Raw genomic sequence first — 14759 nt, 5'->3', positions numbered from 1 at the left:
GATACCTTCTCTTTATAAAGCTTTGTTATGTGGCCCCTTATCTCCAACTGTTCCTTCTGAACCCTCCTCTCTGAGAAGCTGGACCTTCTCTGGTCAGACAGCAGCCTGCCACACTCTACGCCACACCTTTCACCTGAAGAGCCACTTTTGCCTCCATCCCTGACGCACTCTTCCAGATTCTTCTGGTGACCAAATGTGCATTGTACTTGCAGCCATGAACTTTTCTGAACTTTATTCCAATCTAAGTTAAAAATTAGCATTTATTTATCACATATATATGTATATATGAATATACATACACACATACTTCATACATATGTAGGTATATATATATGTGTGTATGTGTATGCTTTTATATGTATACTTAATATATACATATCATATAATCACATATACTATATAATACTTCCCCCAAATAAATGTCATCACTTAGGAGTAGCACCAGCCTCTTACTGCCTGCCCCAGAGTTTCTCTAGGAAGTTTCTCTACAGTTTTACTTGAAAACGTGCAAATGTGCTGGAACCTTTTCAAGCCTTCACCTCTAAGTTTTTCTCAGGTTTTCTTAGCATATTTTATTTATTTATTTATTTATTTATTTATTTATTTATTTATTTGCCAAAGTTTCTCTTCCAAGCATCCTTTCTTCATCTATTCTGTTCTGTGTCTCCCCCACCCTAGGGTTTCTGAGTCTCTCACCTTCTCCCTGGCCCATGCCTCTGCAGCTGACTGCTGTGTCTTCCTCTCCACAGACTAAGGATAATCTCGACACTCTGTTCATTTCTCTTCCTCAAGCCCACTATTCTGTTCCTTTTTCTGAGCACCCCCATGATCATGTGCTGGTTATGGTTGCTGTTCTTGTTTGTCAACTTGACACAATCTAGAGTCAGTAGTGGGAGAGCCACAGTTAAGAAAGTGCTTCAATCAGATAGTCCTGTAAAAGGTCTGTGCAGTGTTTTCCTAATTAATGACGGATTTGGGAGGACCCGGAATGACTGCTGTGGGAGGACCCAGAATGATTGATGTGGGAGGACTCAGAATGACTGATGTGGGAGGACCCGGAATGACTGCTGTGGGAGGACCCAGAATGATTGATGTGGGAGGACCCAGAATGACTGATGTGGGAGGACCAAGAATGACTGATGTGGAGGACTCAGAATGATTGATGTGGGAGGACTCAGAATGACTGATGTGGGAGGACCCGGAATGACTGCTGTGGGAGGACTCAGAATGACTGATGTGGGAGGACCCGGAATGACTGCTGTGGGAGGACCCAGAATGATTGATGTGGGAGGACCCAGAATGACTGATGTGGGAGGACCAAGAATGACTGATGTGGAGGACTCAGAATGATTGATGTGGGAGGACTCAGAATGACTGATGTGGGAGGACTCAGAATGACTGATGTGGGAGGACTCAGAATGACTGATGTGGGAGGACTCAGAATGACTGATGTGGGAGGACTCAGAATGACTGATGTGGGAGGACTCAGAATGACTGATGTGGGAGGAACCATCATGCTATGAGCACTGCTACCCCAGGGCAGGTGGTCTTGGGTTGTTATGAGAGCAAACATGGCAAGAAAAGAGGGAAGTCAATAAGCAGCATTCCTTCATGGTCTCTACTTCAGTTCCCGCTGCCATGCTGCTGTTGGAGTTCTCTTCCCTGACTTCCTTCAGTGGTGTGCTATGATACAGAAGTGTAAGCTGAAACAAACCCTTTCCTCTAAGTTGGTTTTGGTCATGGTTTTTAATGGCAGTGACTCAGACACTATCCTTGAGTTTCTTTTCATTCTTCATCCTTTCTCCTATGATAAGTGCATCTGTCCTCGTGTCTAACTTCAAAATTCTCTATTTATAACTTCATTTGAACTTTTAGTGACTCCATATAGGGTCTCAGACCTTAGGCTGCCATCCACTGGGAAATTGAACAGCTTGTATCAGAATTAAATCCAACTTGGTTCCCAATCATCTATTTTTTTTTCTGTTGTTTGTTTTCTTAGCTGATTACATCAATGTTTCCCCAGACCTTCCTATCAGAGATTCATCTTGCAGAACCTCCATCTCTTCTCTGCCTCAGTGCTAATTACTTACCATGTACTACGAATACCTACTAGAGCAATTGTTCTCAACCTGTGGGACATGACCCCTTTGAGGTCACATATGGGATATTTAAATCACAATTTGTAACTGTGGCATAAATACAGTTATGAAGTAGAAACAAAAATAACTATGGTTGGGGTCATCACAACATGATCATCTATATCAATTGGTCACAGTATTAGGGAGTTTGAGAACCAATGAACTAGAGTGTCCACTCTGTGTATACATTGTACTGTCCTTGGTGGTGACTGCCTAGCGTCAGGACTATGGCTGAGTTCACTGGTATCCCCCATTTTTCCCCTAAACTCTTGACCTTCTTACATTCCTCTTAAAAGAATCTTCATGAAACGTCACTCTGCTGTCTGAGCAGGATGAAGCCCAAACCCAACTCTGAAAACCTTGAAGACCATTCCTTATTCTTTGACACACCTAGTGCCATCCACCTCTTTAATCCTAACACTCTCACACTCCAGCTTCCAAGAGTTGTGTTTTTTTTCCTCCAGACAAAAGAAGTCATTCTAGCTTTAGCCCCTGCTGTTTTCCTGTCTTTACAAAGCTGGCATCTTCACATGATAGCAAGGTCTCTTCTCTCAGGGGTCACCCCTGTGTGAATCACCTTTGGACCACACAAACTAACTGTATCCTCTCTCCCAATTCCACCCTGCCTCTTTCATGTTCGTTTTTCTTTTATTTCTCCTAAATTTATCTCAGCATCTGAAAACACTGGCCCACTTTCATATTTACTTAATTTATTCCTGACACATCAGATGCATGTGTAAACTTATGAACATGGATCCTATCTTGCTTCCTTCCATGTTTGGCACAGGAAGCATGAAGTAAGATATCTTTTCACCAATTTGTACATCTTCGTGTTCTGATTATATACCTGTGATAACATTTAGCATATTACTACTTCATTGGAACAAAATATGAGATAGACAGAATGTAAGACATCTTGAAACATAAGTGAAGAAGGAAAACCATGTCTAACTAATTGTAGTTTTCAGTATAATTTTCCCTAATGATTTCTGGGGTTTATAAATCATGCTATGAACAATACTCTTTAAATATTCAATATGTTAGTTCTAATTATATCACAGATATATGTTTACATTAACCTTATATCATGAGCTTATTAAATTTACAACTTAGTAGTAACTGCTAAAGGTCCTATTTCTATGTACATAATCATGTTGTTTGCAAATATAAAAGTTTTATTCTTGCATTTAAAGAGGGACACTCAATGATTATTATTTTAAGTACAAGCTATAGGAACTAAAAGCATCAGAAACCATGGATGCTGGGGGGATAACTGTTATGCTAGATGGAGAATAATAGCATAATGGAGAAACACATTGCCATAGTTTAAAAACACTTGTCTTACAGCAATGTATGATCAATTATCCTCACTGTGTTTGAATTCCTGGAAAATAGTATCATCTCTTGACTATCTGCCTACAACCTATAAAACACATTAAGGCAATTTTCTCAAAGAAGACACTTAAAATATGTTACTCAAATACAACTGAAATACCCCAATGCTGCCCACAAGGTATATTATTGATAAATGGTTATTGATAAAGTATAAGAACCAGGGAATGAGCTTTAGTTTACTGAATGATGAGCTCATGTTCATCCCTGCTAAGGAAATATGAGACAAGAAAACAGGATTGCCAATCATGACGCAGAACCACCTCCTCTATAGGTAATGTAAAAAAGCTATAGCAAAGGAGTCTACCTGTGCATTTCTTTATGTGACTGTTTCTCTTCCCATGTGATCCCAATTTGCATCCAAAATTCTCCTCCCAAAATTCTGCAAACCACACATTTCTCCGATTATTGGCAAGAGTTCGGCTTCTAAAGTATCGATCAAACCCTATTTTAGACAAAAAAAGATATGACTTCAGTATTCATTCAAAACCAAAACTAAATACAACCAGAACTTTGAAGAAATATTTCATTAACAATATTTATAACATATTATATATGTACATATTATATATAATAAATATAGTATATTGAATAAAAACACACACACATATATATACACAAATGAATAATTCTTTTCTCTCTCTCTCTCCTAACATAAATTGACTTGACACTCCAGAGTTTTCTGTATCTAATCCTACTTCAACCTCTATGTCTCCTGTATATTCTATTTTCAGCTAATTCAATAAGGCAATCAGAAATGAAACAATCTTACTGAGTCATGGCTAAGTAGTCTGAATGATTAGTTTTCTCAAGTAACTACTTCTTTTAAGGGGAGACATAGAAACAATGCCTTACCCCAGAGGATAATATTAAAGATAGGAATTTAGGTCATTGTCAAAAGTGTTATGAGGATATTTTGGGAACAGACCACCCATCTTTAAGGTTTCCTCCAAGTTTTCTGTTTCACTTATTTTTCCATAGGGTCAATTAATATAACATATCCAGTAGTTTAATCAAATCTTTTTTTGTAACAAGCTTCAACACTCATAAATGTCCATTAAAGTGCACAAAAGTAAACTACAGTAACTAGCATCATGAAATTGTCTAATTTTAATATAGTGCTTTTTCACAAGAAAAAAATCTTTAAACTACACTTTTAACACTTATTGATTGCATAGTGGAAATTAATATTCTGCCAATAGAGGTGTATATTCCATCTGGAGTCAACAATGATGATGATAACTCAGAGCTGAAATATAACTTTGACTATTTCATTTCTTTATTTTTCTCCAATGTTGTAGACTAAACCCAGAGCTATATGTACCCTAATCAAGTGGCTGATTACTGAGCTATGTCCCCAGCATGCATCTGAACTTTGAGTTGACTGAAATAAAACAAATTATCCTTATTGCATCCTTACCATCAATTGATGCCCTTTTGGGCAAAATTGTCACGGCCCCTTCTGCGATCGCCTCCTGTTGATAGACAGGTGCAATTTTGGATCCCCAACTATCTGAGCCAATCCATAGGAAATGCCCACTTTGGTTTAATTTTTTAGCTGCTTCCAATATCCTCCTATAGGAATAAAATGGAATAAGTATTTATCATTTATTGTGAAGCTCATAACACCAGTGCCGAAGCCTCAGTGTGTCCTCCAAATTCCATGTATCATGGCAACTTAATTTTCCAATTGATATGTTCATTGGAATGGTGGTGGGATTCTTGGGGGAGGGGGTTAATCAGGTTTGACTAAGTACGGAGTGTGGGTCCCAGAATGACATGAATGTCCTTCTGAGGAGAGAAGGAAAGCCCAGAGTGAGATGCTTCTCTGACTTGCCATATGATGTCCTCCCTTTAAAAGCTGCCTCGAAGCAGCTAGAGCTCTACTTTTGGATCGCCAGAGCCAAAAGCCAAACAAGCTTTTTCCTTTATAAATTTCCAAGTCCACAGTATTCATTGATAGCAACAAAAAGTGAAACCAACACAGTTTTATAAAGTTAAAAACATTCAGTGGGTCACTGTTAAACAATTAGTCAATCATGCTAATTGCTTGAGCCTTATCATCTTCTACAGGAAATGCAGCTGAAACTCCAGCATGTGTTAATTGGGCTAATCCTTAACCTGTTCTCATCACTGTCTCTCATTCTGATTTCGTTTGTCTCACTCAGTTCCAGGTTTTACTCTACGGGCATTGCTGATATGGAAATGAGAAGGCTGTGGTGTCAGAAGCAGAAGGTAGATTGTGTGCAAAGGAACCTAGCAATTCTTGTGAATCTCACTAGATTTTGCACTGTTTATAAAATATGTTCAGAAAGGATGTGGGGCACAAATCTGATCTTATATCCTGCAAGAAAGTAATCAGCACCTGATGTCGTCCTCGTTGGCAAACATGATCACTGCACGCGCATTAGGTGTTTCCAGAAGGCGTTTGATAATTTTTTCAAATTCTCCAGGTCTTGGTTCACGTGGGATTTTCTGTGATTGAGCAATGCAAACACCACCTGTTTGAGGGGGAAAAGTTTGTTTCAGAAAAAGCATGTGTTTAATTAAATCTTTTTAAAATTAAATCTTAATGAGGTTAATTGCATTTTAAAAGCACATGATTTAATACAAAATATTGTTTTCCTAAACATGTGCCATTCTAGCACATTGAAAGTAATTGTACTTGTTTTATTATAATATATGCACAAAGTAAATAACACCAAAGAGAGCTTGTTTCCCTCCACAAATTTAAACATTTTGTTGTTTTTCATGGTGGTGATCGTGAAGGTTAAGAAAAGTGCTGGAACCTAAGATCTGTGAGGAGATCCTGGGGATGGAAGGGCAAAGGGGACACTTTACAATTATTTATTATAAGACTAAATGTGCATTATAAAATTATCCGTGACTATATATTGCATGTGAGGCTACTACCAAATAGCAAGGTCCTTTTTCTTCTTTTTATTACTAGTAGATAACATTTAAAGTTAAGGTTTTTTTGTTTTGTTTTGTTTTTGTTTTTGTTTTGTTTTGTTTGCTCATAGCATTGCTTCACACGTTAGCAGACTATGTTGTGAGCTATCCAACAAGTCTCAAAGATTCAAGCACTGGCTTGACATAAGATTCCATCATACAAATCAAAAGAGCTATTTGAGCCCAAACAAGGAATAGGAGAATTGGAAGGGAAAGGAAAGAAAGAGGAGACGTAGGTATCCAAGACTCTTTCAGTCTTTTCTAAAACAATGAGAAGCCAGAGAGAAGTTTAGAAAAGCCTCTGCCCCTGAGACTCCAACATAGGGGTAGAAGAAAGCGCTTTTGTTTTGTTTTGCTTTCCTAATTGCAGTGGAACGGAGACAAAACATATCCTAACACTGGTAGGGAAAATAGAGTTTATCTATAGGTTTTTTTATATTGTAGCTCAAATGGGCTTTTTTGAGCCAGTTGAGAATGAAGTTGTCATTTGTGACACTCCTTTAGTAGGTAAAGGTATTTTTACTCCCAACACCTGACAACAACCAGTCACTCAACAATTATTGGCTAATGCATAGTTATATATTATGCATTAGATCCTGCAATATCTATCTAATCTAAAAGACACTATCAAATCTGGAGACAGACACTGTAACAAATTACCATGGAATATATAATAAACTAGAGAATTACAAAAATGCCATTATGTAATGGGAGCAAAGTCGAAAGATAATGAGAACTTGGAAGAGTCAGGTTTCAAGAAACACATGCAAACACACACACACACACACCCCACCCCTGTGTGAGGAAAAGAGAGGTTCATAACAGACTACAAGATATGAAAGAGCCCAGCTTAATATCAGCTTAGCGTACAAATGGATTAAGGTTGCTCTGAATGGCCATTTCAGAGCAAGAATACGTTTGTCAGGATTGCCAAGGACTGCATGTGAAATATTCAAGCACTGAATGTTAATCCCCAGGTGACGGTATTAAGACAAGGTTGTTGGGAGGAGACTGAGTAACAAGGATTGAGCCCTATGAACCAAATTAGTTTCCTTTCATAAAAAAGAAAGAAAGAAGGGGGAAAGAGAAAATAGAGAAGGGAGAAGAGAAAGAGGAGGGAGAAGAGAGACCAGAGAACTCTCTTACATTACAGGCCATCTGAGAACACAATAAAATAGTCAATTATCTTTGAAGCAAGAACTGAGCCATCTGAAGACTCCATCCACACTGGCACTCTGTTCTCAGACTTCTAACCTCCAGAAGCGTGAGGAATAAATCTCATTGTTTATGAGCCACCAGCATACTGCAATCTATTACAATAGCTTGCCGGAACTAAGACATTACATAATTTAGACTTCATCCTAAAACAAAATAAGAATTCATTTAAAGCTAACCATCCAGAAAGAGATAATCTTTCTTTTAGGAAGAAAACTGAGCCTAGCAATAGACAAGTAGTTGAATGTGTGTGATCAGACCTGATGTGTACAGCAGAAACGGAAGAGTAAATATTGATTAGTTTTCTAATATGTTTGAAAATATCAAAAATTGACCCTGTAGTAGAAATGTATGCACTAACCTTGTGCTATAGTCCTCAGGGATAGAGTTATTCATAGTGGGGCTGCTTCCTATACTTACCGACTAGTATACCAGTAAGAGTATAGTGATCAATTCATTACACAGTAAAGTTGATCCTGTATTTACAAAATATGTGTAGGAAATGAAGATATAAGGGTCAATAAAATGGACATGCCCTCTTCTTCAGAGAATTTAGATATAGAAGCATTTTGGGCTTTGCGAATTATTGCTAGCCCTGTGAAGAAGAAGGAGATTTACACTGGCTGGCGCAGTCAGTGGTCAGGAAAGGGTACTCTGAAGTTGCATAATTTAGTTGGCCTCAAAAGGATAAAGTACCTGTAGAGCATAATATAGGAATTGTAAGGAAAAAGCTGGAAAAAAAAAAAAAACAAGCAATGAGTGCAGAAGTCAGTCCTCAATGGCCCGTGGAAAACACTGGCTGCCTGAGCATGGCATTTCACGGATGAAAATGCATGAGGACTCCTGATGTCAAGGGAGACCCAGAGTGTAAACAATAGAAGCAGAAATCCCACTGAGAATGTTATGGACATCCGTGGTGGGGAGCAATGAGTAAGACCACGCCACCAAAGGTAGGAAGGACAGACAGAGCTTTTTTGGAGGTTCTGAGCTGGAAACAATGATGCTTCTTATTGATTTGACATAAATCGTGAAGTAACAGGAAGTCACTCCATGTACTTCCATAGATTCGGTCATGGTGACCAGTTTTGTGAAGACATGATTAAACAAGCAGGCCCGGCAGGTATGTGGGAGAGATGATTAATTCAAGGCAGGTATCTTCAGAATACCTGTGGAACATCAGTCAGGCTAAAGGGTGTTTCCGGAGCTAAGGAGACAGGATATGTAGCCATCACTCTGTCTGGTGTTAGGATTGAGGATTGAACTTTAGATCAGCAGAGAGAAGGAAGCTGAGGGAGAACTGAACAAATCACATGCTCTGGATAGGGATCCAGTGAGAGGCTGGGAACAAAGATCACATCTTTGAGAAATATTTTTGAACCCAAACTGGAGGAACGCTGAGAACTATACTTGCTTTAAAACTCAACAATGGCTGAATGACAACATAAGGTGTCTGCCAAAGGGCGACATGAAACTGCAACAACTCTTCAAGGAACAATGGATGTTTCAGAATATGTCTGCCCTTTTAATTAAAGTGCCATGATTACTTAAGTACTACTTAAAGACCTGTTATATCCTTGGCATCATTCTGAGACCGCTTCCAACTCCAGAGTCAGACAAAAAAAATGGAATTTAGAAGTTTTTTCATTATACTTATTTCAGGTGAATCATTCTTCACATATAGTTTAGTCTGAAGTCAGTGGCAGGCTTTCTCACTGAGGACCTGGTAGAGATTTTTGTTTATAAAATTCTGCTCTATGTAGGGTATATTTTAACAAAGGATATATCCAATTTTTTTCTCAAAATTTGCCCTTCCCCTTATACTTCTCAATCTGGCCAATTATATACCTGTGATAACATTTAGCATATTACTATTTTATTGGAACAAAATATGAGATAGACAGAATGTAAGACATCTTGAAACATAATTGAAGAAGGAAAACCATGTCTAACTAATTGTAGTTTTCAGTATCATTTTCCCTAATGATTTCTGGGGTTTATAAATCATGCTATGAACATTATTCTTTAAATAGTCAATATGTTAGTTTCTAATTATATCACAGATATATGTTGTTCTGTAAAGGCTACATCTTTAATATTTAATCTATTTCAGCTGAACCAATACCTTTGGAGAAAACCCACTGGACATGGCCTGTTGGTGTTTGGTACCTTATGGATATTTTATTAAGTTACATAGTGACTGCTTCTCCAGTGATTTGCATGAGAAGATTAGATCATCTTCCTTAGCCCTGAAACTCATTCACACTTTCTATTTCTACATCATTCAAAAGAGACAGCCAGTTAATCCATTCATAAGCACCCATAGTCTGCTATGTTTCGGGAGCTATACAGGCATGCAAAGATTGCCTGTACTCAGCAGTTTCATCAGTTCGCGGAGAGACAAGATGTGCATGTGAGAGTCAGACAAGAGAGTAACACCGGATGACAAAGAAAGGTAGCACAAGAGACCTATCAAAACACAGACAAAAAGGGCAAACAAGCCATAGTCCTAAATGGGCTACTGATTTTGTATTAAAATCAGTCATTTCAAATGTTAGAATTAATTTAAAAATATTTAAAAATAAAGTGAAATTCAGCCAAATATTCAGTCCTAATGAAAGATGCATTTCCCACATAATATTCCACAATATTTTTTTACTCCCCCACAAAAAAAAAAACTGCCTTAATTTAAACACCTACAAGGAAGAGATGGTGGCTCTCCTTAGGGAATTTGCATCTATGCTCTGATAGCTCACTCTGAGAAGTTACTGACCGAGTATGATTCCAGGAGCACTAACTTTCCTTTCCCACAGCATCTAGTGCTACCATGCTACAAGAAACAATTTTAAAGTTTGGCATCTATCTACTCCCCCAAAAGCATTATAGGGGAATTTGTAACTATTTGTCCAGTGTTTTTGGACTGGGTCTTTTCCACATGTATAATGTCCCCTGTTTCATTACTGAACAGTCATTCACGATCATCTCCTATGTAAGCACATCGCTACCTCTCCACTCTCATCCACGCTGGGATCCCACCGCCACATCTAACAGCAGCTCCCTGAGGTTGTTTTTATCACTGCCTTCCTGAGAGGCTAACAGAAACAGGGGCGTCAATCGGCTGCTGGAGGCTGAAGTGCCAGCTCACAGCCAGAATAACTGAAGTCTAGACTTTCCCCTCACCATGCCCATTCTTGATTAACTATACATGTAGCATAATGGCTTGATAGCTGCGGATCACTGATGAATAAGATAAAGCAAATTTAAAGACTCATTTAAAAAACCCAGCAGGCTATTCCTGGTAAATCTGATTGACAGCTGCACAAATACAGCACTTCTATTGAGTATTAAGAACTTAATAAGATACTTAGAACTTTGGAAGCTTATAGAACGGACTTAAACTTCAACATATAGTCATTCTATACTCAGTGCTTCCCAATCATTTCTGTAAATGTGTATCCTCAGAAGACTTTCCTCGGGTACCTTGGCTCCTATTTCATCTTTGTATTACAGCAACCACAGTGACTGCAATATTTATGTTTTTCCTTCTCCCTGATTCCACTAGAACACTACAGCCACTGAATTCTTCCCTTTCCTCTCATTACAGTAACCCCAATACCTATTAGACTTTGCTTAGCACACAGACATTTTAATGGACATGTATTGGAGGAATAAATGTAAGGTCTGTGACTGGCAGTTTTGAGATACAGAAATAGATAGAGACAGTTCTGCTTTCAGTGGCCCATCAGCCAGGCAGATGAACATGTGGTCAGAAATGTGTCTTAACAATAGAAATGAAAATAAAATAGGGGCTGTGGTAATGTAGACTTTACCACTGAAATAGACTCTGCCTCCCTAAGTTCTTTTCACCAGGATATCATGGGTTAGGAACCTGCGTAGGCCATGGTACAGTCATCTGTAGGGTGGCACTATAATTTGTTGCATAGATATGAAAATAAATTTGCAAGCAATACAGGACTAATACCTCTTGAAGAAGGTGAGAACTGTGGGTGAGGGATCTGCTGTCACAGGCCTGGGAGCTGAGACCTGTGGGTGATAGCGCTGCTGTCTCAGGCCTGGGAGATGCAAGGCTTGTAGGCACTAGTGTGGTAGTACGGAGAAAAAGTGGTATGTGAAAGAAAATGAACCTGCTGTCTGGATACCTGAGAGCAGATCTTGTGTGACCTCAATGAAGAGGTCATAACATCACCCAAGGACATTACAGGAACCCAATAAGAAGGATGGAGTTCGAGAAAATGCAGCACACGTTGACTGTCAATACTCATCTTCACACAGGCAACCACTATCGCCCACGATGAGAGGATGTTTGATGTCCAGATCTAAACCACAGAATTTTCGACAGATCTGACTTTCCTACTATCCACCATTCTCTGCATAGCATCATCAAATATCCCACGTTCTCGGGGGTGGCTTTTGCTCACTTGCCTATACCAAGGAACAGAATGAATTGAATATATTTCAGGAAAACGGGATGGGGAGGGGAGGAGAGATACAGTAGCACTTTTCCTGGCCCCAATAATATGGATCTCCTTTCAAATACAGTCAATAAATAACATCTCAAAGATTTAGATTTAAAATTAGGGGTTGACTAGATGGCTCAGTAGGTAAAGGCTTCTGCTGCCATGCCTGACATTCTGAGTTCAGTTTCAAGAACTCGCAAGATATAAGGAGAGAGCTGACTCCAGCAAACTGTTCTCTGACCTCTGCTCACACACACTTGCACACATACGCACACACACACAAACACACACACATACAGAGAGAGAAAGAGAGAATAAACACATAAATAAATGAATGCAATAAAAATTCCATTAAATTTGAACTTTTTAAAATAAGAGAATTGCAACAAACATGCTATTCAAGTATTAATGGTGCTTACTATGATGGAGAAATTACGAAAACAGTTACATGCTGCTTCATGTAAAAGTTTGTCAGGAATCATGGAATCATGGCAGTCTCCATTCTCAGCAGGCCTAGAGGTCACAGAACCTGATCTTCCAAGCCTGGCTCCTGTCAACCACTCAGGGAGCCATGAAGACTCAGATGAAGGTTCCCAGGACCCACGATTACCTGGTAGAATTTGGAGGCCACCAATCAACTAGTACCCTGGGAGCAGGTGTCGTAGGAAACCAGATTCTGAGAGGGATTTTTGTCCTGTATTGACCTCCACAGACTCCTGAAGCTTTGTGTGGAAAGCAAAGAAAGCCCGTAGTAAATGTATGCTGTGACATGGGCAAGGCCATGTCAGAGACTCTAGTCACGGGAATGGCTGAGCCGCCCTCCCACCCTGGGATAAGGCTCAGAGGGAATGGCCGAGCCCTTCTCTTGGATCTGAGTGCAGATGTTGATACTGTGTTCAGCAAATGTCCACCATAGCTTTCCTCCCTCAGATAGTTACAGTTTGCAGGCTGCTCCCCTACAGAGACCGATCCACGATCCAAGTGTATACCATAAACATGTTATCTGTATGTCTCTTACTTAATGTGACTATTACTGTAATGAAACATTATTTCCAAAAGTAACTTGGGTAAAAATAATTTATTTCACTCACAGTTCCATGTAAGAGTTAACCAGTTAGGGCAGGAACTTGAGCAGGGCAGGGACCTGGACGTAGGACCTGATGCAGAGACCATAGAGGAGGACTGTTTACTGGCTTGCTTCTCAAGGCTTTCTCAGCTTCTTTTCTTACAGAACCCAGGAATATCAGCCTAGGAATGGCATCACTACTGCCCCACACCCCATTATCACTGATTAAGAAGAAAATGTTATACAGCCCAATCTTATAAAGGGATCTTTTCAGTTGAGGTTCCCTCCTTCCAAATGACTCTAGCTTGTGTCAACTGACCTAAAATTAGCAGATAAATATATAGATCCACCTTCTTGTTCAGCTGTATGCAATAACCCCACCTCTCTCTATGCAATAAACATGCTGAGCTTCAGGTATGTTTGTGGAGGCAGAGCTGTGGCATCTCCATCTGACAGACCAGACAACCTGATCCCAGTCAGTTCCATCACTGGAGGATGAGACAGCTCCATTCGTGCACTGTGCCTCCAATGTACAACTGGCTCAGAAAAGGACTCGGATTCTGAGAAAACAATCCACAACTGTGAAAGTAATGTGAAAATCCACCACATCAGCCAATGACCATTGATCTAAGAAAAACCTGAGTACCAGAGAGGACAGCTTCTTTGTTTGGTTCCTGTATTGACTCCACTGATCCAAAGCAAAGATGGAGAAAAAGGCTCCCTGAGACAGAATTAAAGTAAAAGTAAATGAGAACTTACTGTCACAGATATAAAGTGGTTACTCCAAGTTATATACACTCATATAAAAATTCAGAGATATCTCAGCTGACCCCTACGTCAAAAGCCCCACCTTCACTAATTAAAGGAAGATGGGCAGAAGGCAGTGTAACAACACATCCAACAGTATAAAGACCAATATGGTACCACCAGAACCTAGTGGTCCTACAAACTCAGAAGAAGCAGAAGAAAATTACCTTAAATATAACTTTATGAAGATTATAGAGACCCTTAAAGAGAAAATGAAAAATTTGTTTAAAGAAATGGAAGAAAAAAACAAACAAAAAATAGGAAGAAATCAATAAATGTCTTAAACAACCCAAGAAAACCAAGGAAAAACAATCAAACAGGTGAAACAAACATCTCGAACAGTTAAAGACTTGAAAATTGAAATAGAAGCAATTAAAAAACACAAATTAGGGGAATTCTGAAAATAGAAAATGTTGGAAAATGAACAGGAACTTCAGAAGCAAGCATTACCAACAGACTACAAAAAAATGGAAGAGAGAATCTCAGGAGTTGAATATACAAAAGAAGAATTAGATTCACCAGCCAAAAAAAAAATCATTAAATCCAACAAATCCTTAACACAAAATATCCAGGAAATCTGGGACACCGACACCATGAAAAGACCAAACCTAAGAATGATAAAGATAGAAGGATAAGAACTCCAGCTCAAAGACACAGAAAATATATTCAACAAAATAAATAGAAGAAAACTTTCCCAACCTATGGAAGGATATG

General features: G+C 39.0%; 1 protein-coding gene across 3 annotated transcripts in view; it reads right to left on the bottom strand.

Moving 5' to 3' along the window:
* Grm8 (glutamate metabotropic receptor 8) overlaps positions 1 to 14759 on the bottom strand; it is an 816920-nt gene that overhangs the window by 458763 nt on the left and 343398 nt on the right. For 2 of the 3 annotated variants that reach the window (XM_050141646.1, XM_050141647.1), the window contains exons 3-5: positions 5896 to 6031; positions 4951 to 5105; positions 3838 to 3975 (exon numbers count right to left, since the gene is read on the bottom strand). In XM_050141646.1, the coding sequence (XP_049997603.1) occupies positions 3838 to 3975; positions 4951 to 5105; positions 5896 to 6031 (429 nt within the window). The remainder of the gene's footprint in view (positions 1 to 3837; positions 3976 to 4950; positions 5106 to 5895; positions 6032 to 14759) is intronic. The other variant, XM_050141648.1, reaches the window with a different exon arrangement.

The sequence above is a fragment of the Alexandromys fortis genome, unplaced genomic scaffold (assembly GCF_014885135.2).
Source record: "Alexandromys fortis isolate MF-2015 unplaced genomic scaffold, M_Fortis_MF-2015_v1.1 scaffold_44, whole genome shotgun sequence".
NCBI lineage: Eukaryota > Metazoa > Chordata > Mammalia > Rodentia > Cricetidae > Alexandromys > Alexandromys fortis.
Note: the sequence above shows the minus strand (reverse complement) of the source record. Positions and strands in the feature narration are given on the sequence as shown.